Source organism: Aythya ferina, assembly GCF_964211825.1.
Source record: "Aythya ferina genome assembly, chromosome: 5".
In the NCBI taxonomy this organism is placed as follows: Eukaryota; Metazoa; Chordata; class Aves; order Anseriformes; family Anatidae; genus Aythya; species Aythya ferina.
In genome coordinates, this window is record NC_140301.1 from 62,613,724 (window position 1) to 62,634,829 (window position 21,106).

At 46.8% G+C, this 21,106-nt stretch overlaps 1 protein-coding gene across 4 annotated transcripts in view; it reads left to right on the plus strand.

Moving 5' to 3' along the window:
* Positions 1 to 5,525: 5,525 nt before the first annotated feature.
* Positions 5,526 to 21,106, plus strand: part of MAP4K5 (mitogen-activated protein kinase kinase kinase kinase 5) — a 68,305-nt gene continuing 52,724 nt past the window's right edge. For 2 of the 4 annotated variants that reach the window (XM_084521488.1, XM_084521489.1), the window contains exon 1: positions 5,529 to 5,913. In XM_084521488.1, the coding sequence (XP_084377614.1) occupies positions 5,806 to 5,913 (108 nt within the window). In that variant the 5' untranslated portion in view covers positions 5,529 to 5,805. Of the gene's footprint in view, positions 5,914 to 11,475; positions 11,651 to 21,106 lie in introns of those variants that run through there. The other 2 variants (XM_084521490.1, XM_084521491.1) reach the window with 2 other exon arrangements.

A 21,106-nucleotide genomic window follows, 5' to 3' on the forward strand; every position in this document is an offset into this window, starting at 1 on the left:
CTGAAAAGGCCACAGAAAACCTGGATTTAAACCCATAATGTGCAACGCTCCCGGAGCTCGCGGGGGCAGTTTCATAATTCACCTGGTTTCGGCTGGCCCACTTACCCCGAGAGCATTCAGCATTGCTTTTCCCACCCCCAGTCCTTCGCCAGCAGGAGCCAGCCGTGCTGTGCAATCCTTATGTAAGGGGTCGGGTGCTGCAAAATCCCTGCTCCGACCCAGGTGCCACCTCACTGCCTTAGCCTGGGCCCTCCTGGAGCGCCAGGTCCGTCCTCACGCTGGTTATAAAAGGTTCCTGAACACATTTGCTTCTTCCTGCGGTTATTCTTATCACTTCTGCCTTCTCCGTCTTCATTCTTACACTGCTTCTGCTTAATTGCATGAGAAAGTACAGGGGAAATCTTAACTGTGCTTAGAGAAGATTGCAGGAGGACTTCTCCTAAGCACTCGCACGCCTCTGTGGCAGTGATTTGTCATCGCTGTTCTTGTTTCTGTATCCTTATCCTCGGGTTAGGAGGCCAAGATTCCTAGGAAATAGCAAAAAGTGTTAAAATGAAATGAGCTTTCTCCCTCCTCTTCTTCTGAAGCCTTTCTCATATTTCTGCGTTGTTGGTTTTTGTTGTTGTTGTTTTATTTTTTTTTCCTTACTGAATTATTTTTAAGCGAAGCAGATCTTTGTTGCTTAGGAAATCCTCCTGTTCCTGCTGCTCTTGTTTCTCACCCCAAATCTTGTTGTGACCGCCTACATTTAAACAGGGATTGCAACCAGAGGAATCGTCTTTGCTCCTTCGGTAAACATTGCTGCACACCGTGGCTGTAACAAAGCCATCATAATTCACTCGGAGAGCAGACAGAATTGCAGCAGTTAATTAATTGACTTGTTTCATCAGTCTGCGGGGAGGACCTTCCTTCTGGAAGATGCTCTGTAAACTGAAGGAACGACCAAAGAATAGGAGAAGTGATTTAGATAAAAGAGACGTCAGGCAAAAGCTTCAACCAAAGCAACCTCCGAGTGCATTTGGGGCCAGGCTGGGTTTAACGCTGTGGGCTGCCTCCCCGCTGCCTGGGTCTGGTCAGGCTGAGCACAGGGACAACAAACGATTGCACAAGTCCTACAATAAACAGATGCAACTTTTCTAATCTGATTCAAACCATCAGGCCAGTTTCCAGTAGGTCCCTCACCCCGAATGGCACTCTCAGGACTCTTCCAAGGGTTTGTTGAATAAAATACCCCACTCTCGGCTCTGGATTCGGATAATACTGGTGTTGGAGGACCAACTACAACCTTCCCAGGCTTCTCTTCCTTCCTCACATTTCTCTAAGGGTCAGTAAGAGCTCTTCTAAGCCCAGCTGCCCATTTATTTCCAATATTGTTTTCGATTCTTTCTTTCTCTCCTGTGCTGACAGACAGATGGACACCGTGCTCAAAACATCCTTCCCCACCAGCCTCTTTTCTGCAACGTGGCTGCAGTAAATCCACGCCAAAATCTGCCTGTGCCAAGTTTGTTTCTAGGATTTCCCCCTGCAGATACACCTCTTCCCAGGGAGAGGCTTCCAGCTCCTCTCGTGCCTTGGCAGAAATACCCGCGTCCACCTGCCTGCATGATTCAGCACGATACTCGCAATATGTTGCGGCCAGGTTCGTGCACCTGGAAACCAGGGGAGCAGATGGGTTTCCAGGCAGTGCTCTGAAGTCCCCTCGTTAACGCTGCTTTTAATTGAGCGGTCACACTTTCCTGCAGCCCCGTGCTGAGCAGTGGCTGCCGGCGAAGCTGCCTGCTTCACCTCTGCCCTCGCTTCCTTCCTGCTGAGCACAAACAGCACACTCAGCTGCAAAGTGCCCTGAAGCTGCAGCTACGTAAACGAGGTGACGTGGAGCAATGTGCAGCCACCGGGGCTCCCGTTCCTTCTGTGAAAAACAAATCCTTGCCCAAGGACCCAAGTGAAAGCCAGCAGAGGGGCTGAGCTATGTCTGGGTTAATTTTCCTGCTCCTGCCAGGGATACAAGCCCCTGGACAGCCTGGGAAGGCTTTGTCCTTTGGAGACCCTTCGTGACTTTTCTCTCCTGGATGGTGTTTCCATCTCAGAAACACCCCTCCCTCTTTCTGCTCTTGCAACTGAAATAGCCGGCTGTCTTCAGAGCCCCTTCACCCACTCTTTATTTTTTTTTTCCTGGCATCTTTTGCACCGGTCGTGTGCTCACAGCAACCACTATCCCAGCTGCTTCCAGCTCCAAAGGGCCGTGCCAGCAACGAGAGCTCATTTAGCCCCTGGGAAACCTGCCTGGCCCCTCTTGTCTGTGGGTCCTGCTAGCAGAGCTCAGCAGGTGAAGCGGCGTGAGCAGCACTGTGAGCTGCTGAAGTGATGCTGAGAAGATTTAGTAGGCTCGGCATCCTACCAGCCACGCTGAGAAGCTTTCAGTAGGCTTCCAAAATCCTACCTTGGACTTGGTGGTGGGGAGCTGCCCTGGAAAGAGCTCCTCTGTCTTCCTCGACCCTTCCCTCCGGGCAGGCCCCGGGCTTGCGGCAGCAGTCTGCAGCAACAGCACGTGTTTCATCAGGGAGGAAAAGCAGTCTGAAAAACCCAAACCACAAACCCCACACCGAAAATGCTGCAGCGCTTCTTGAGCACCTGCTTTGTCACCTCAACAATGAAGTTTGATGTGCAATAGTGCATTGCTCGAATCAATGAGAGGAAAAAGCTGCAGACCTCGTCGCTGATTCCTGAGTCTTTGGCTTCCTTATTGCTGTTCATCTGCTCTATTTTAGTAATAATCCCATGAAGTAATCCCACAGGATAGTTTTGAACACCTTCGGTGTGCGATCAACAAACCGTGTGAAATTAAAGACACTTTAGCAACCTGATGAAAAGTAGGGCTGAATTTTTTTTCCTCGTGCTGATGTTTCATAGCTCAGCTTCTGAGGTGAAAATGAGCATGCGTTCACATGCACAGCACCCTGCGCTGCTTTTACGAGCCGCTTTATGGCACTGCTCAGTTAGAAATCGGTACACTGCTGCACCGACCGCTACCAGATAAATCTAGATGCCTCATTTAAATAACCTTCGCAGTTCTTCCTGTTAAGACTACAATGCAAACAGATCACATTCTCTAATCCTACGTAATGCCTTATGTAAAACCACTTAACATTCCTTTTAAGGCTGGGACCCATCCAGATGAAAGATGCTACATAAAAGCACATTCCTTAACGTGCTTGACCAGAAAAGCAGTGTGGTCCCGGGTGGAAAATACAGAATGGAAACCAGCGTGTGTGTGCAGGAGGAGATGGCTGGAAGTGTGCGGTGTCAGGCCATGTCTTGGACCGTATACTTCACACAATTCATTTACCTCAATTTTTGTAATCATAAAATGGCTGTAATAACACATTGCTGGTGCTGCTATTATGTATGTACACTTTCCAGAAGCGCTTCCAGCAGGGCCTGGGACCCAGCTGGGGAAGATGGAATAAAGCAGGGATCACGAGGCAGTCTCCGAGTTCACTCCGCAGCACTGGCAACGTGCTACAGGAAACTAAACCTCCAGGTGGGACGTGAAGGCTGACCAAGCGAGGGCAAAATAGCGGTCAATAAAGGAGGCTGTGCGTTAAATTGCAGCCATCGGAAGGCCCTTGGATCTGCAGGACGTTCGAGGAGGCCAAGCCTTAATGCACCATCTGCTCCTGGAAAATGAAACGGCCTCTTTTCCTGTGCTGTCTTCTGATGTCTTGACAAGAGCAGAAAATCAGTCAAATGAGAAGCGGTGCTCGAACCCTTGGCCAAGGAAGAGGGAAAAAAAAAAAAAAAAAGGACACAAACAGCTCGCTATCAGGAGTGCAGGAAGCTAATTTATGGGGGAGAGGTAATTGTTTTGTTAAAAATCGCTGGAGGAAATACAGCTCCCTAAAGGGTAAATAGTTTTTTCTTTTCTTTATTTGCTGGGTGTTCAGGAAAACTTACGTATTTATGTTGGAGAGAATATACAGGATGTAGAGAGCTTTCAGAGTACAAGGGGAAATTAAACGCGAATCTCTTTAAGTTAGCAGTCACATGCTTCCCCGCCTCTTTGGAAGCAGGATAGTTTACATTTCGGAGCCTGCTTCTGAAACACACTGTTTCAAATGAGCCCATAAATCAAAACCCAATAAAATCAGATGCGACTGTGCAATTCCCGAGCGCCTGCATGAGTTGTCTTTAGTTTAACCTCAAACAGTCCAATAATCCTAATGAGTTCTGCTGGAGAGCCTGTGTTTTGAAGGGAAAGCTTATGCAATCAGCTGGGCTGGTTCAGGTACGTGCATGTGGCATTTCTAAATGTGCTGAAGCAAGCTAAAAATCCAGACTCCATTTTAAACTGGGAATCAGCACCTAGCTGCTTTGTCAATAGGCTAGATTGGACCTGGTTGGGCTGTTTGCCTGCCAAGGAGGCAGAATCTGTTCTCAAGTAACCGGTCCGGTGTCCTGAACACCAGAAAGGCTTATACATCTGGCATCCATTTACTTTTTTTTCTACCTCGCTTTTGCAAACATATTTCCTGCATTGAGTATGTGGTATTTCTTGCACCTAGAAACTCACACCTCCTTTTAGGCCTTAATGATTTTACTGTGCAGCAAAGACTAATGCTAATTCCAGCATCCCTCTACCCTTGCCGCTGCCTTTCGGTTTATTAAATTGTTTCGCACTCAAGAGACCATCGGGGGGTTTTACTCAGAAATTCGGCTGTTTTGCTGAAAATAATTACTCTCCAAAGGCAGAAAGGCAGATACAGCACTCCTGCCATCTCACAGTTTCAAAGAAGTGCTTCTGAGTTTGGCAGCCCAAGGAGACGAGCCCCAACAGGCCTGAGCTAATTCTTGTGTGCCTATCATCGCACTGACTGGCTGTGGTGCTCGATTTGCCCACAACAGGCGTTACATGACGATGTGGCTGCGAGGTTACGATCCAGAACACGAAAATTTGGGAAGCCCTACACTTGTCCCATGTCCTTGGTGTGTGGCAGCGGGTGAATTGCCCCCGTCCCTGTGCTGGGAGCTGGGTTTTGCTGTGTGATGAGCCCTCACAGGGGGCTCAGGCATCAGCCAGAAGGCTCAGCGCTGTTCGGACAGCAGCATACACACAGTTTATATATTATATATTTATTATATAAGTTTATTTATGTGGTGATTTGAGGCTGGACGAGATCCCTCAGCCCCACAAGGCGGAGAGAAACCCAAGCACCGTGCACTCCCCTCAGGAGGGGCTCACAGCCGCTTCTCCCTCCGGCCTCAGGAGCCTCGGGGAAGGGCCTGAGGGTTCAGGGAGGAGGAGGAGGAGGAGGAGGAAGAAGGAGGAGAAGGAGGAGGAGGAGGAGGAGAAGGAGGAGGAGGAGGAGGAGGAGGAGGAGGGCGGGCAGGCAGCGGGCGGCCGCGCTGTGGCGCTGCGGCGTCGCGGCAGGCCCGGCCCGGTGCTGTCCGTCCCGGCCTGGCCCGTCCCGGCGCTGCGTGCGGGAGGAAGAGGAGGAGGAGAAGAAGGACAGGAGGAGGAGGAGGAGGAGGAGGAGGAAGGGGAGGAAGCCGAGGCTCTCGCTCTCCGCCGGGACAAAGGGCCAGCGGGTGCGCAGGCAGGGCCCGGCCCGGCCTCCCCGCGGGCCTCCAGGGGCCGCCCAGCCGCTGCCCCGCCGCCCTTGGGCGCTTTCGGGGCCGGGCGCTGCGGCTCTTCCGCCGGCCTTTGTCCGCCCTCAGCCCCCTTCCCTCGGCCGGAGCCATGCGGGCCAGCGGCTGAAGCCCCGGCCCGGGAGGCGAGACAAGGGAGGGAAGGGAGGGCCCGCCGCGATGGAGCCTCCGGCTCGGCCGAGCGGGGACATCCTGAGGCGGAACCCGCAGCAGGACTACGAGCTGATCCAGCGGGTGGGCAGCGGCACCTACGGAGATGTCTACAAGGTGAGAAAAGGGCTGTTTGTTTGTTTTTTGTTTTGTTTTGTTTTTTTTTTCTCCCTCCCCGGGTGTCCCCCCCGGCTGCCTCAGCCGGGCTGGTGCTGGAGGCTCGGGGCCGTGAGGGCTGCGGGCGCCGCTTTTCCGCCTCGCTGCTGGGGAAAGCAGAGGGGATATCGGCTTGCCCTGCCTGTTCCTCGCTTCAAGCACCCGATTAAAAGGGTGCGAGTTTATCCCCGGGGTTAATAATAGCGTGCGGAAAGGCAGAAGCAGATTAGGGCTGGTTAGAGGCAGGGGCTGGGTGAGGGCTCGCTGCTGGAGTCCCAGAGATGCTCCTGGAACTGCAGGTACCGTGCCTGAAATTTTTAACCACAAATGTGTGAAACAAGAGGTGTAGGCACAGCACGTCCCTTCCTCAGAAAGACGCAAGCCCCTTCTGTAGGCACCAGGGATGCTCGGCGACCTCAGAAGCCGGGCCGCTTGCAAAGAAAGCGTTCACGTTTTCGGCCTGTGCCGTGGCAATCCGAATTGTTGGGCTTCGTGGGAAGGGCAGCAGTGCTGTTTGGCTTCACACCGCTGCTGAGTGTGTTTTAAATAGACCTGGCACAGCCAAAGGTACAGGAAGAGGTGCGTTGTGCTGCCACATGAAAGGCGCAGGTAATTGCCGTGCGCTGGGGGAGGGCTCCTTGCTAATGTTCAAATTGAAGTTTTATAGCTGCGTCTCGTTCCCACCACCCCTTTGAAATGGTTGCTCGTGGCCTCGGGGAGTTATTTTTTAACAGTTTTCACCGTGCTGAATATTTACCTTCTTATTTTCCTAGAGCGCTGCGCGCGGATCAGTCAGCTTCTCCGCTAGGGAACCCGGCCCCAAATGCCCCAAAAGGACATTTCGGGTGTCCTAAATCTGAAGCTCAGCGCGCCTTCAGCTAGCGTGTTGGGGCACAGCACGGGGCAGCCCGATGAGAAATGACGAGCTGTGTCGCAGGGAAATGTTTTTGTGTCATCCCTTTGCTCTCTGTGGGGAAAAAAAAAAAATAAAGAAAAGAAATATTCTGCTTTTCATTATCCTGCTAATTAGCGGAGAGCTGTGCTGACATGTCATACAGTTTCCGCTTCCGGAGCTGGTCGAATGCATGGCTCTGCTCTGGGCCATGTAAACAGAGCCCTTTTTTAAAATAAATCACCCCCTCCTCTCAAATCCTCCTTTATTCGGGTTGTGAAAAATGCCCCTTCTGCTCTGAACGGGTCCCAGGCAGGAATAAACCTCATAGTGCAACCTGACAAGTTTAAATCAAAGCCTTTGCCAGAGGTATGCCCCTACAGCAAGTATAAAGTTAATGAGTTTAAAGTAGTTTAGGAGCCTGCATTTGTTTCTAGGTCACTGGTTTGCTCTTTGTTTTTATAAAGCCCTGCAAACAGGGAGGAACTGTGTCAAGGGAGTGCTCAATAGGGTGGCCCAGGCACTTAGGGCAAATATGCAAAGCCAGCTTATTCCTGCAAGTCATTGATGTGGTGTTAATTTTGAGAGTAACGAAGGTAAACCTCTTTTCTTGCGAGCAGTTACCTGTAAGCATTGTACTTTTAATTTTCTCTGCCCATGCTGAGTCTCTTCTTAGCGCAGATGGCACATCTTGTGCGTGCTGAGGGCCGTCAGTTGTGTTTATAAAATGCATTTCTCGGTCAATATCTGATTGTTGTTCTGTCTCGGAGCTCAGGCAAGGCTTGCTAGAGAGCACTCTGAAATTAAAATGGAATTTTCCTCTCACCTCTTCAAGTGGTTTCCCTGCTCCATCACCAATAATGAGTCACCGGTGTCTTCAGCACAGTTGTTTTTAGGATGTCTAAAGGAGGCAGCCCTTCTGATTGTGGGAGATCTGCCTCTTTCTCAGTTGCTTTTTGGTGGCGCTGGTGGTTCGTGCCTCAAATTCCTCTTGGGGCATTTGGTAGCTTTTAGAGTAATTAGTTCATTTTTGGAAGTTGAAGGCGGGGGTTAAGCAAATATTTGTGTTCGCTATTAGGTTACAGAAACTTATTTAAGGCCTTCCTAAAAACCTCCTGCCCACTTTGCTTTTCATAACTGCTATGGAAGCTTAAAACTAAAATGTGTTTTTTTAGTCTTTGTGCTTTTTTTCCCCTCTGTTCCATGGCGCACAATGGTTGATTGTAGGGTACTCATAAGTACTGGATTGTTGACCTTATTTTAATATTTTTTTCCCAAAAATGCATTTCAGGGTGGGGAAGAAACCATCCTTAAATAAACTATTTTCTTATCTGTGCACTGTGGGTGGAAGTAGATCCAAGTTTGGGCCTACCAGCCTTGGAAGTGCACTTCTCGTTAAAATCCTAGCATGTTACTTGGTCCATTTGTGTTGGGAAAGCTTTTTTTCTCCCTCATAGAGGATTTTACTCTTAAGCTGATTGTAACCCACTTGAATACGTTTTCTCCCAAAGCATTGTGTTAGGCACATCTTAAATTGTTGGCTTCTGAAAGAGCTGGTAATGTATCTGGGTACTCACTGGAACTTAATATGACAACATTTGTGGTTTTTTTTTTCCCCCAATACCTGTCAAATGGTTCGTGTCCCCAGCATCGTACCCATTAGCAACGATGAGGGCTACAAGAGAGGTTTCAGCTTGGCCTTCCTGGTGAGATTTTTGCTTGCCCACTTCGGTCGCACACCCGTCTCAAAGCAGGAGTTTAAAAGTGGTGTGGGCTTGTTCGTGTTCCTGGAGCTGGTACTGAAACGGACCTCGTGTGTGTGGTGTTAACGTGGAAACTCTCCAGCTGTCCAGCGACGGGACAGAAAGCTGAAAGGAGTCCTTGAGAAACTGCAGGTAGAATTTAGCCTCCACTGAGTGGCCCGTCAGATCCCATCCCGAGTTGTGGGTAGGTGCTTCCCAGATGTTTCCCAGGTCTTGATGGGGTTTTATTTGGCTATTTATTGACTTGGGATAGATTTGGTGGAGAGATTTAGGAGAAGGAATACCCTGTGTTGTACTGAGAGCTGTGGGGTCACCACCCCTTACACATAAAAAGGATTTTAAAGTCTTCTGCTGTGTGTGAGTGCCTTCATCACCAGCCTGCTGGGGAACAAAAGGCTCGCTACTGCCTCCTCTGTGCCCTTCTCTCCCAGCTAAGCGGGGCTTTGCTTGTTGTGGATTTCCATGTGCCCCAAAGAGAGTTTTAACTAACCTTCAGCACTGAGGGAGGGGAACAAAAGGGTGGTTGATTCGAACTGTCCTTTTGAATGCTCTCATTTGGCAGCCGAGCTGAAAAATCGTGTATTTGCTCAGCCCAGCACCCTCTGCAGGCTGCTTCTGAGTGATGAATAGCTCGATGTCTGTCCTCGCTGAGAGGCGATGATAAAATATGATCTTGTGCGGCAATACTGAAGCTGTCTTGTCTTGTTGTGTTTTGTTGCTTTCCCAAGCAGGGTCGTGAACAGTGCTGCAATAGCTTTCTTTCAAAGTAAGCACAGGGGGAGACAAATGTACCAAATTAATAGCAGAAACTATCCGTAAACAAGACACATTTTTGGTAAATATCGCAGAAATTGAATCCCTTCTTAATTCATGTGCTCAGCCTCTCTCATTCTCTTGGGATGTTGTTTAATCTCCTGAACCAGTTAACGACGTTGGCTGAGAAGTGCCCTGTGCAGGAAAACACTGAGCCGTGGAATGGGATCAGCACAGCCAGAGGTGCTTTTGCTCCAGATTATTAAAAACAAAGAAACAAAACCCCACCAAATCAAAAACACCACCATCAACATCACAAAACAACTGATTACTTCAAAGGGTTGCCATAAATTCAGACTTCCTCAAGTTCAAGTCAGGTTTTGGCCCTGCTTTTGTGGTCAGGACCTTACTCACAGCGCCCTGGAGTACGTATAACTTCTGTAGTAACAGCCTGCTGAGAGCAGGTATTTGATGTTCTTAATGTCACCCTGGTTTCACGGAGCAGGAGAACCTCCTGGTTAAAGCCAACAGATCAAAAACGGGGCATTACGGCTTTGTTTTTTTAATTCATACTCTATATGAGTGTCTCTGCAGCTGCAGACCATCCCTGCTTCGGCGCTTCTTTTCCCGGTGCCTCCACGTCGCTTACACGGAGCGATAGCTGTAAGCATTTGTCACGGAGAGGGATTCCACTCCTCCTCCCTGGATCAGAGCTGTCTGCTTGAGCAGTGTTTGCTGTAGCCATGCGTGAGCTCTGCACGCTCCTGGTTTTCCATCTGAAGGGTGTTTGCAGTGGCATCGAACCAGCTGCTGTTGAGTTTCTTCCTGCTGCTGTGGATTTTCTCTTCTGGGAAACTGCGTGCTTCTCTTCGGGATGCAGTCGGTGAGATGCATGCTGCTGAGAAGTAAGTTGCTCAGTGGCTTAATGACACCCACTTTTAGGTTATTCAGGAGTTGGGGAAAAGCCCTTGCTTTTTTATTTGTAATCTTTGATTTTTTTCCTTATTAAGCATTTGGTTTTTATCGTGTAACACTCAAAGCTGCTTGGGTTTAAATACTACCTCCTGTGTGCCTGTGGTTCCCGTTAACGGGGTGTGAGGACCTAAACTCATTCCCCCGAGTGTTTAACAGAAGCTTTGCCTTTCAAAGCGAATGCTGAACGCGCAAGGTTTTGGTGCCAGAGTGCCCTGTGTGAAATGTTTCTGATCTGGTGGCTCTCACCTCTGAAAGCACCACGTTGCAGCTTCCTGACCTCGTGGGAGCTCTGCTCTCTGGTGAGCCCTGCGGCTTGCCTGGGGCTCTTTAAAGGTTCTGCGGTGCTACAGCACCTCTCCCTAGGAGCATTTCTCCCCAGCTCTCATTTCGAAAAGCAGGTAGCATCCGAAATCTTCAAAAAAAAAAAATAAAAAAATCTGATTTCTTTTCCATCTCTTTGTGAAGAGGTTTGTCCTCCCAGGCTGGGTACCAGAGGAGCCAAAGAAAGCGTGGCAGCAACTTTCAGTATGCTTCTGTCAGCCAGTGCCAAGGCTGCATCCAGAAAGGCAACTGTGGTGCTGTTGGTGCCAGCAGTGTTTTCTTCAGCGAGGGCTGATGTAGGAGGCGATGTTAAGTGTGCTGACAGCGCTTGTCTGCGAGGATTATATGCTTGCTTGGGTTCGGTGCTTTGTTTGCCTTGCACTGATGCATCCCTTCAGTCGTAGAGGAGCTGAGAGCCTGTTCTGTCGAGTTTCATGTCCTGTTCTTACCAGCCTTGTCTCTGACGTAGTCTTCAGTTGCCTTTTCTGCCTTTCACCCTGGAGCTCTTGTTTCATCCTGAGATACCCGTTCAGAGGAAGCACGTGGTGCACTTGGCGTATCCCCTTTGAATCGCCCCCGACAGCAGGGGAAATCTCCTGAGGAGGAAGAACAGATCAAAGATCATGACATTTGCATACCGCTACCTGCTTCAGCTTCGTCCCCAGAAGACGTTTGCTTTCAGAGCCAACTCATCTGGATGGCTTTGAACCTGGCCAAGGTTTTGCAGCGTGAGGTGGCCGAGTGCTTCCAAGCAGAGCGATAGCCGACCGTCCGTGTCTGATGGAACAGCTCTTCCTGGAAGCAAGGCCAGGGTGCAGCTCGCCAGCTTATTTGGCTGACACCAGCAACTGTCCATCCGCCCTGCAGCTGGAAAAACAAATACGCTCGCTACCTTTATTCATCTTTGGCACCTCGCTTCTTGGCTGTGGCTGTGAATGAAGAGAGGAGGCAGCGTTAACCGCAGGTGATTCCGTAGGAGAGCAATGCGAAACGGGTAGGTCTGCTCACACAGAAAGTTGTTCGTCAGCTCGAGGCAACCCTGATGCCTCCCGTTTTAGATTACCGAGACTTTCTTACGCTTTGCCGTTTTGTTAGGATTTCTTATTTAATATTTTTTCAAAGATTTAGAACACTTCACCCTCTCTCCAAATTTTTGAAGGCTTCCTACCTCATCAAGGTTTGGCGGACCTTTGATTTGTGGTTTATGGCAACCCATGAGGTTATGAGGGCATTGTGGGATTCCAGTAAAGGCTTAGGGCAAAGGGCAGGGTGTTTTTTGTTCAAGATTCGCATTTATTACCTATAAAAACAGATGCTGCCTTGCTTTCAGTGAGGTACGTAAGTTAGACCTGACACTGACAGTAGTTGAAAAACAGCAAAAGCCAATTTATTTCATTAGGGCTTGTTCAAATCTCCTGGCAGAACGTTTCTATGGAGGAGGTAGTGCAGAGGATTGTTTGCCTGAACTTCCATTTGGCTTTGTCACATAGTTGTCTCTCTGACAGGCTAACCAAGCCTGCCTAGATGTAGGGATGGGGTCTGTGTACTGTGTACCACCACGTTTTTCTCCAGGCTGTGCTTTGTTAGACTGGAGAGCGTGTTTTCACAGCATGAATTTCACATGCAGCATTGTTCGACATGCACCTCCCATCCCCTTTCCTTGTCTTGTTTATGGAATCTGTTCCAGAGAAAGATTGGTATCACTTCAGTTTATCAGGAAAGCAGAGCAGTTCCCCTGAGAGTGAAGCCTTACTCACATAACCAGCTCTAAAAAATGAGTGTCTTCAGCTGCTGGGTGATGCTTAGCCCATTGCCATCATTTAGAGCCCCCGCTTTGCCAGTTCATATGCAGGCAGCTGGCCCATGGGAATCGTCTCACCTGGAGCTCTGTGCTGTCAGGAGTTCCTCATTTAAGGAGGCTGGATAAAGTGCTTCCTTCCAAGATTATTTTAGGGAAAATTTCAGTATTTGGTACAGAGGGGTTCCATTCTATGCTTCATTTTGTTGCAGTCCTTTACCCAAGGGTTCCAGTAACTCATTTTACCCGGCACAGTGGATAGAGTCTGCATGGACTTTCTTTGAAGCTCATCCTTCCCCATGGCGGATGGAAATCACCGTGCTGCACTGTGCCTTGACTGCATCCCTGGGGCTCTCTCACCTGCTCCAGGTGAAAAGAGCACGCAGGAGGTGAGCAAGGAATTGCTTCCCATTGGGACTGTAGTTCAGAGGCAAATCTGTTTTCTGGGTGCTGTTTCCATGCTGCCCCTATCAAGGCAAGGGGATTAAGACGGGACTGGTCTATGCAGAAACTTCAGGAAGGTGGGAGTGGGGGTACTAGGGAAAAGGATAATTTCTTATCTCTGATCCAGTGACCGCTAACAGCTGTCAGACGCAGCACGGCGTGTTCCTCTCTGCTCTGTCAAGAGCTAGTCGAATTATGGGGCTAGCACATTTAGCATCGAAGGGCTCTTGAAATTGCACACTTCAGAGACTGGAGAACACTAAGAAACGGTTTGAGCAGATGCCTCTCACTGCATCACACGCAGGCCATAAAAAACCTGAAGCTTATTGCAACAGAGGGAGAACAAGAAGTGCCAAGGCTTTTGTTCCAAAATCTTAGCCTCTTCCAGTGCTTTTCCCTAGTCTCTTATCCCCGGTGCTGGTGTATGTGTTTCTGCTGACTTCTCTGCTCCTGAAGATAGTAAAAAGATTGTGCAGGATGCAGTCACAGGTATCACAGAGGGCTCTGAGCTGACATACAGTGCTGGTAGCCAGAACTGCTGCTTTTACTGAACTGGTCCGTGAAAGCAGCACCTTTAATGCCATATTTGATATTTTAGCATGTTGGAGTTTTCTCCCAAGTCTATTTTTATGTCTTCCACATGAGTGTAATATGTAGTAAGTTCATGATTTCATAGAGGTGAGGAAGATTTGGCTAGACATGTCCAGAAAGCTGACTGAAACATATTCTCAAGTTCATGTAAACCGCTGGATTTGTAGCCTGTTGAAATGTGAAAATTGAGATATTCCAGAAAGGCAGGTGCTGTTTCTCCTCACAAAGCAAAGAGATCTTTGCAGGGGTCTGCTGTCTTATTGGTAAGTAACCCTTATGGAGCTTTCTTTGAATAACCCACCTGTGCAGCAATAAGGGCATCACTTCTTCTCCATTAGTAGAAATGCAGAAATCTGGGGTTGGGTATAAGCCATTCGTATTCAATTTTATTCTGGTTAAATAATAAAGGTTAAATAAATAAATAAATTGCTGTCAAATAACAGTAGTAGCCACAATTTAAGTGTGGAATAGATGAACTTACTTTGGATGTTTTATCAATGAACCATACTAATGCCCTACTTAGAGAAGAAGATGGAGTTGTATTTTTGGTGTTTCTCCATAACCTGCTTTGCCAGGATGCTGCCAAAGGAGCCCAGTACACGAGAAATGTATTGTTTTCCTTCAGAGTTATTAGTAAGAAGGAACAGCAAAGGCTGAGAGATCATAAGGCCAGATATTAAATTTAATTTGATGGTCTACTCCAAGAAGTTATATTTTTATTCTGTTCTCAGCTATGCGAATGCCTGTTTGCTGACCGTTGTTGGTGAAGCAATAGTCAGTGGTGGTACAGCTGCCTTAACTCACTGTTTAATGTACAGACGTGCAAGATAAGAGATTAATTATAATCACTGGATAGTCTCCCAAAGATAACTGGGACATTGCCATTAATCTTAATGGAAGATAAGCGGTAAAGTCTCTTGCAGAAGCATGGGGATGTAAATGCAGTAGGTAGGAAGAAAAAAGGTGGGGCTATGCTGTCTGGTATGGATGTATTTTGTCTTGATAAAACTTAAAGAATTAGCATTTGAGCGGAACAGGAAGCAATGTCTGTCTGATGAGGGTTCATTGCTCTGCAGTGACTAACAGCTTGAGGTATTTGTGTTGTATTTACCCAGGGTTTGAAAACGGCAGCAGCTGAAATTTTTCCTTTGAGTTTGGCCTACGGTGGGGTGGGGGAGAGTATTTGATGTGTCACTTGTGGGTATTCACACTCGTGTGGGCTCTCAGGGATTATTAATTAAAGTGTGACGATGGATTATCTCAAATATCTGAGATAACTTTTTCTTGGAAAAATCTTTTTTGAAAGAAGTGCTGCCATTTTAAACGCCCTCTGCCTTCGGAGGACAATTTCCACTGCAGGAGAGAGATAATGGCAGATGCGTGTTGGGAGGCTGCTGGGCATTGGTAGCAGTAGTGGTTCACAAGGGATGAGGGTTTCTGGGCTGTGTTGTGTCTGCATATCCAAAGTACCTACACCAGCATGAAATTCAGGAGTTCTGTGGGTCAGCGTTTGGGCAGGATAAGCAGTTTCTGGTAGTGCTGTTTCTTCTTGTCAGGCACATCTGGATTGAAGTTAAAAGCACTGTTTGAATTCTGATAGTCTGCTGGGGTAATTGCAAAGAGGCAGAAGTAATGGTCAGAAAATGTGTGTAGTGCTGTTGATTAACATAATGCCTTTAAAACTTTGCCAAGCTGTTGCTGTCTAGAGAACTGTTTTTTAAGTTTGGCTCCCAGTACTTAAATGAGGAGGAAGGGAGTTAAGAGAATGGTTAGGGAGTTCTGAGGAGAATGTTTTATGATTTTCCATCCTAGAACTGTAGAATGGTTTAGGTTGGAAAAGACCTTCAGGATCACCCCATCAACCTGACCTCCTGAGTCCCACCGCTAATCCCCGTCCCTCAGCGCCATGTCCACACATCTCTTAAATACATCCAGGATGGGGACCCCACCACCAGCTTGTTCCAATGCCTGACCATCCTTTTCATGAAGAAATTTTTCCTGATAGCCAACATAAGCCTCCCCTGGAACAATTTGGGACCGTTTCCTTGTGTTCTGTTACTTGTCAGCTAAGAAAAGAGACCAGCACCCCCCTTGCTGCATCATGGAGGCCTCCCCTCAGCGAGGCCTCCCCTCAGTGAGGCCTCCCCTCAGCTGCCTCCTCTCGACCGAGCGGCCCCAGTGCCCTCAGCCGTCCCTCACAATTTTTGTCTCCCAGTCCCTTCACCAGCTTCCTTGCTCTTCTCTGCACATGCTTAGGCAACTGTGTGTCCTCCTTGTAGAGAAGAGCTCAAAACTGAGCACAGTATTTGAGGTGTGCCCTGACCAGTGCCACATACAGGGGCACAGTCACCTCCCCAGCCCTTCTGGCCATACTAGTTCAGATGCAGGCCTGCAAACACAACCAATTGCCTTTTTTTAGGGTATAGGAACATAAAATTTTGCCTTTTTCTCATTCTGTAGGTGTTGACATTTGTCTCAATCCTAGAATGTCTTGAGTACAGATGGGCTCTGTTGGCTTGGCCAACAAAGGTAGCTGCTGTAGGGCCGACGTTTGGGGGGAGGAGGAGGAGAACCAGCAGGCTTTGGCTTCTCTCCATGAAACCATGAAGTGATGGGCTTCAGAGAGAGATGAAGCAGTTGCTGCCTCTAATTCTGGGGCTTTGGTGCTTCAGGCAGTGTATGGGAAGTGTGTGGGAAATGCTGTGTGCCAGCTAGGGTGGATGTGCTTGGTGCTTCATCCTTCCCCGGGATGCAGTCTCGAGTTCAACGTGACGTGGTGGCGGTGGCCCTCCTACTCTCTCATGGTTTCTGATTTCATTGCTTCATCTCCGTATATCATTTTATTTGGCTGAGGGCAGCTTTCCAAAGCTTGGAGTGGAATTTGCATGTGATCCCTGTGTGGTTGCCCTTTGATTACGTGAGTTTACTCTCCCGTGGATTTAGGCAGAGAAGGGCAAGAATGATATCTGAAGCTTCCTGCAGGTGGAATATACTTGCAGGATATATCATGTCTTCAAGATACCTTATAGCAAGTGTAGCATTACATGCAACGACTTTGGCTTTTCTATTTAAGGATGTGGATGTGATCTGTTTTAATTTACAGGGCTGCTTTTGCATTTGTTTTTCTGTTTTTTTTTTTTTTTTTTTTTTTGCATTTTGGCTGCTGTCTTATGTAAGAAAAAAAAAAAAAGAAAAAAAACCACCCCACAACTTAGTGTTTTATTTCATGAAGATCTTGTGGCTTGTTGCTTTCAATTAGGCAGGTGTGCAGATCATCAAGCCTCCACCACGGTGGTTCTTAACATAACCAGGATGCTGAGGACGCCCTGCACGTGGCAGCTGAACTACTCCTGCCAGCTACTACGACTGACTTGCTATCACATTTTCTTCCAGCTTTCTTGAACACACTCCTTGTCCATGCAAAATCCACACGGCTGCAGAAGGGAGAGGATTGCATGTATCGGGGGTGGGAATTGCAGGTGTTTGCAGAACCAGAGAGGATGGAGGGGCATTGCCTTCACAGCCTCGAGGGCCCACCGAGGGTCAAGCAGGTAATTTGTTGAGTTAATGACATCTAGAAACAGAGACGAATAAGGCAAAATGGAAGATGTTTTCAACTACATTAAAATCAGGGGGAAAAAAATCTTTAAAAATTTAGTTAAATCGTAAGGCCAAATTTACTGTAATAATATAATTTCTGTAGTGTGTATGCTGCAAAAGCAGCAGGTCTTCTGTCCATACTGTGAAGAAAGTAGAACAAATGAACTGGGGAAGTCACTGGCCAAGTGACTTGAAACCAGGCTACTGAAGTGAAACTGGTGTTCGGCAAGCGTAGCTTAACTGTAGAAAAGCCCTTGTTTCTGTTTTTCAAGTTATGTCATTAAATGAGTCGATGAGCCAAAAATTAGAAAAAATAAAAATTGAAAAAACAAAAACCTGAAAAACTTCATTGTGACTAAAGTATGGTGTCAGGGGATAAGATAGCACATCTTCCAGGATTTTACAGCTGCCATTTGATTACAGATCACATCCTCTCTGCACTTAGTGTAAGTGCAAGATGCATTTTATACTTAACCTTCCTTATGTATCTAGCACATTTAAAAGTTCTAGTTTTCCTCATTAAAAGCTTACAAGAAGTTACTAAGCTTACTTTCAGACTGATCTTAAATTGTCTGCAGAAGTAGAAATGTTACTGATGACTATTTCATCATGGTAAGACATAAATTAAGGTTGTAAATAAGTGTTGCGTTATATTCTAGTAGAAACAGCTGAGCAGTGGTGCCATCCCAGTGATCCAAAGGAGGCAGGCACACTGTGATGGGTATACACAGGTACACAAGTGAAATTGAGAGGCAATTGCTCTGTTTCAACCAAGCCAAACCTTTCTCCATTCTCACCCCAAGAAGATGACAATTGATATAGTACAGGTACAAAACAGAACTTCAACTTAGGACAAAAGTATCTCCCTACTCCTATTTTTAACTATTTTTCTTTTATCTTTGATTTACACAGCTGCTTTTTTATTCATTCTTTCCAATCTGGTTGCTGTTTTATTTAACAACAACAACAACAGACCGAAACACCCAAATCTGTTTTCTTCATGAAGACAACTTTATGGCTTGTTCCTTTTATTTTTCAAACTGCTTGTGTATCTCTGAGGAATTGAAATTTAAGGAGGCAGTCACTGAATAACGATGTTGGAGTTAGATTTCCCTATTTAAATGCATGTTTTTCACCTGCACCTCTCTATATATTCTATCAGATAAATTGCAAAAGAGATTTGTGCCCTTGGCATGGAAGGCTTGGTACCGCACAAGAGCCTGTGTGTGATATTAAAAGCCGGAGGGGTTTGCCCAAACACTCTGTAGTTAAAAAGAGCTTGCACACACAGCTCAGTCTCAGCACGAAACACCGCAGTTCTAGGCAAAATAGCTTTAATTAAAAACAACAACAGAAGTGTACGCTTGGATATTTCGTTCTGACTAATCTGAGAGGACATCCAGAAGCGTGTCTGGTGTTGTAGGAAGTTGCATGCATTGGCGCTGGTGTGAGAATCGCAGTCTGTGACTTGCAGTTTCTTCTTAAAAATACCAGCGGCGGTTCCGTAGTTCTGCCCTCCTGAAGGGACGCTGCTTGTGGGTTAATTCCTGCTTACAAAGTGAGAAATTAATTATTATTATTTTTTTTTTTTTTTAGTACCAAAACAGAAAAGGATGGTGTTTAATTCTTGAACGAAACAAAAGTGGCTTCAACAACACGGTTTCTTCCCAGTCTAGAAAGCCAGCCAGGATTTTATATCGTGATGGGAAAGAACAGCCAAGTGCTTTGGACCCTAACCGTAGATTTCCTGCGTGACTATGAGGTGTCGCCCAGTGGTTCTGTCCTTGTTATGTGCAAACTATCAGAAATTCTTCATCGCTTCCCTGAAATGTGAAATGTTGGTGTCCATCGTGTGAGTTCCTGATGTCTAAAGTGCTTAGGGTTAAGGGTTCTGCCTTGCCCTGGTAGGGGTGTTAAGAGATTGACTGCCTTGGTTCACTATGCTCATTCCTCTCTGCAGTGAAAAGAAGAGAAATAGATACTCTTCTTCACGTATTTTGGCTGACAGATCTTTCAGTTCTTTCATCTCTAAGGAATAAATAAATTCCCTTGCAGCAGATAAAATGTGCGGCCTTTTAATGTTACTTGAATTTGCAATCCATAATACCGGGGGGGATTTTTTTCCTGTGTCTTGATGTGTGCATTCAGCGTAGGAAGAGAGTTGATTAAATTTATTCTTTTTATTTTCTGGTGAATTAACCCTTTTAAAATCCAAATTGGTGTGTAGATGAATAATATGTCTGAAGGTATCTTTTTATTTATTTATTTCAATTTTCCCCTATTTTACATCCTGACCAGTAAAGCTGTTAGGCATGGGCTCAGTTTTCAGTATATTAGCAGCTTTGTGGGCATTCTTTGATTTGTGTCATCTTATGCTATGCTCACGAATAATATTGTGTGCCACAATATATGAACTTTTCAAAACAGTCTTACTCACATCGCTGTAACTTGAAGAAGCTCTTTTTGTTTTGTCTTTTTGCCAGTGGCCTGCTCCAACTGAGTCAAAATTTGGCCTTTTTTTTTTCCCCTCATGTGGTATTTGTTTGTATCTTCCGTGCAGCATTAGTTGCTAAATAGTACTTTTGTGGTCAAGCTCTATTTCTAGCTTCAGCTTTTCAGTTTTTGGAGGGTCGTGCCAAATATTTTGCAAATTATGGTCTGCCAAAAAAATTTCATAGGAGAATAACCAACTTGGATGCATATCGCTGCTTTTTTGTTATTTCTTCTCCCAAACACATACTGTTAAGATGTGCACTGATCTTAGCTTTGCTACTATTGTTTTCCGTAGTGCCATAGGTCTTTGTCCTTCAGCAGTTGTTGCCAGGAATGAGAATTAAATGTTTTGGTGTCTGCTGAGATCCGTAGCAGAATGGTAAGGGCACGTGGCTTATACAAATCCTGTATAAGTCTGTTTTCTGTGCTGGAATAAAGGGAGTTGGCCTCCCATCCTTAATGAGCTTCTAATCCCTTATTGCTTGAGTTAATTGGCCTTGAGTAAGAAAGTGTATGAAGTCTGGGAGTGAAAGGTAGGTTCCCCTCCTACCAATCTTCTCTGCTAGAGATACACTATCGAAACTTCACCAACCGCCAGCAAAAGTAAATACGTTCGAGCCTTATTTGCATTACAGCTGTGCTTGGGAGTGCCAGTCACCGATCCTGCTGCTCTGGCTTTGAGGTTTGAACGTGGAATTTATTTAAACCCTGTTACTTTTGTGTATTCTGGCTTTTGCTCCTCCAGAGAGGGGAAAATTGCGAGCACCGTAAATGTGGAAGTGGGCAGAGACAGCTGCGAAGCGTCAGCTCCTGCTTTGCTCTTGCATGCGGCGCTCACCTGAGGAACGAGGAGTGTCGTGTCTGTCTGCAGAGCACCCTGAAGAACTAATATTTGTGTTTGGAGAACAGCATGCTGCTCTGGCATCCACGGCGGTGGCTCTCGGTGGTGCTGCTGCAGTGTAAGGAAAGAAAAGGCAAGTTAGCACGTGAATCTTTATTTTTGGTTGATTCTGAAAAGCACCCTGGTGATGGTTGTAAGAGGCGAATCTGTAAAGTCTCTGTTCCAGAAGTGGCTTCTGGAAGCCTCTGTGCCTTTTCCCTATAAAAGAGCCTGGTACTGCTCTCTATCTTAGAAACCCAGCTGGAAAACGGCGGAGTGAACAATTGCCTTTTGGCTCTTCCTGCCTCCTAAAAGAGAGAGAGCCCTGAAAATTAGAACTTGCTGCTAGGTATCTTCTTCTAGCAGCTCGGATTAGATTGACATCTGCTTGACACGTGAGCTGCCTTGGCACACCTTAAAAGACAACTGGAGGGTAGGAGGGACTCCGAACAGTTGTTTCTGCCCGGCACAGATCCAAACCCATTCGGTATGATTTGCATTAATATTTTGTAGAATCATCCCACTTTTTTTTTTTTTTGTATTATTTTTTCCTTAAAGCTATTCCATTCTGTGCCTTCTTCTAAAATTTTAATCCTTTCATAGAGCTTCCCACATGGAGAGAAATATCTGTTCAGCATCTGTTC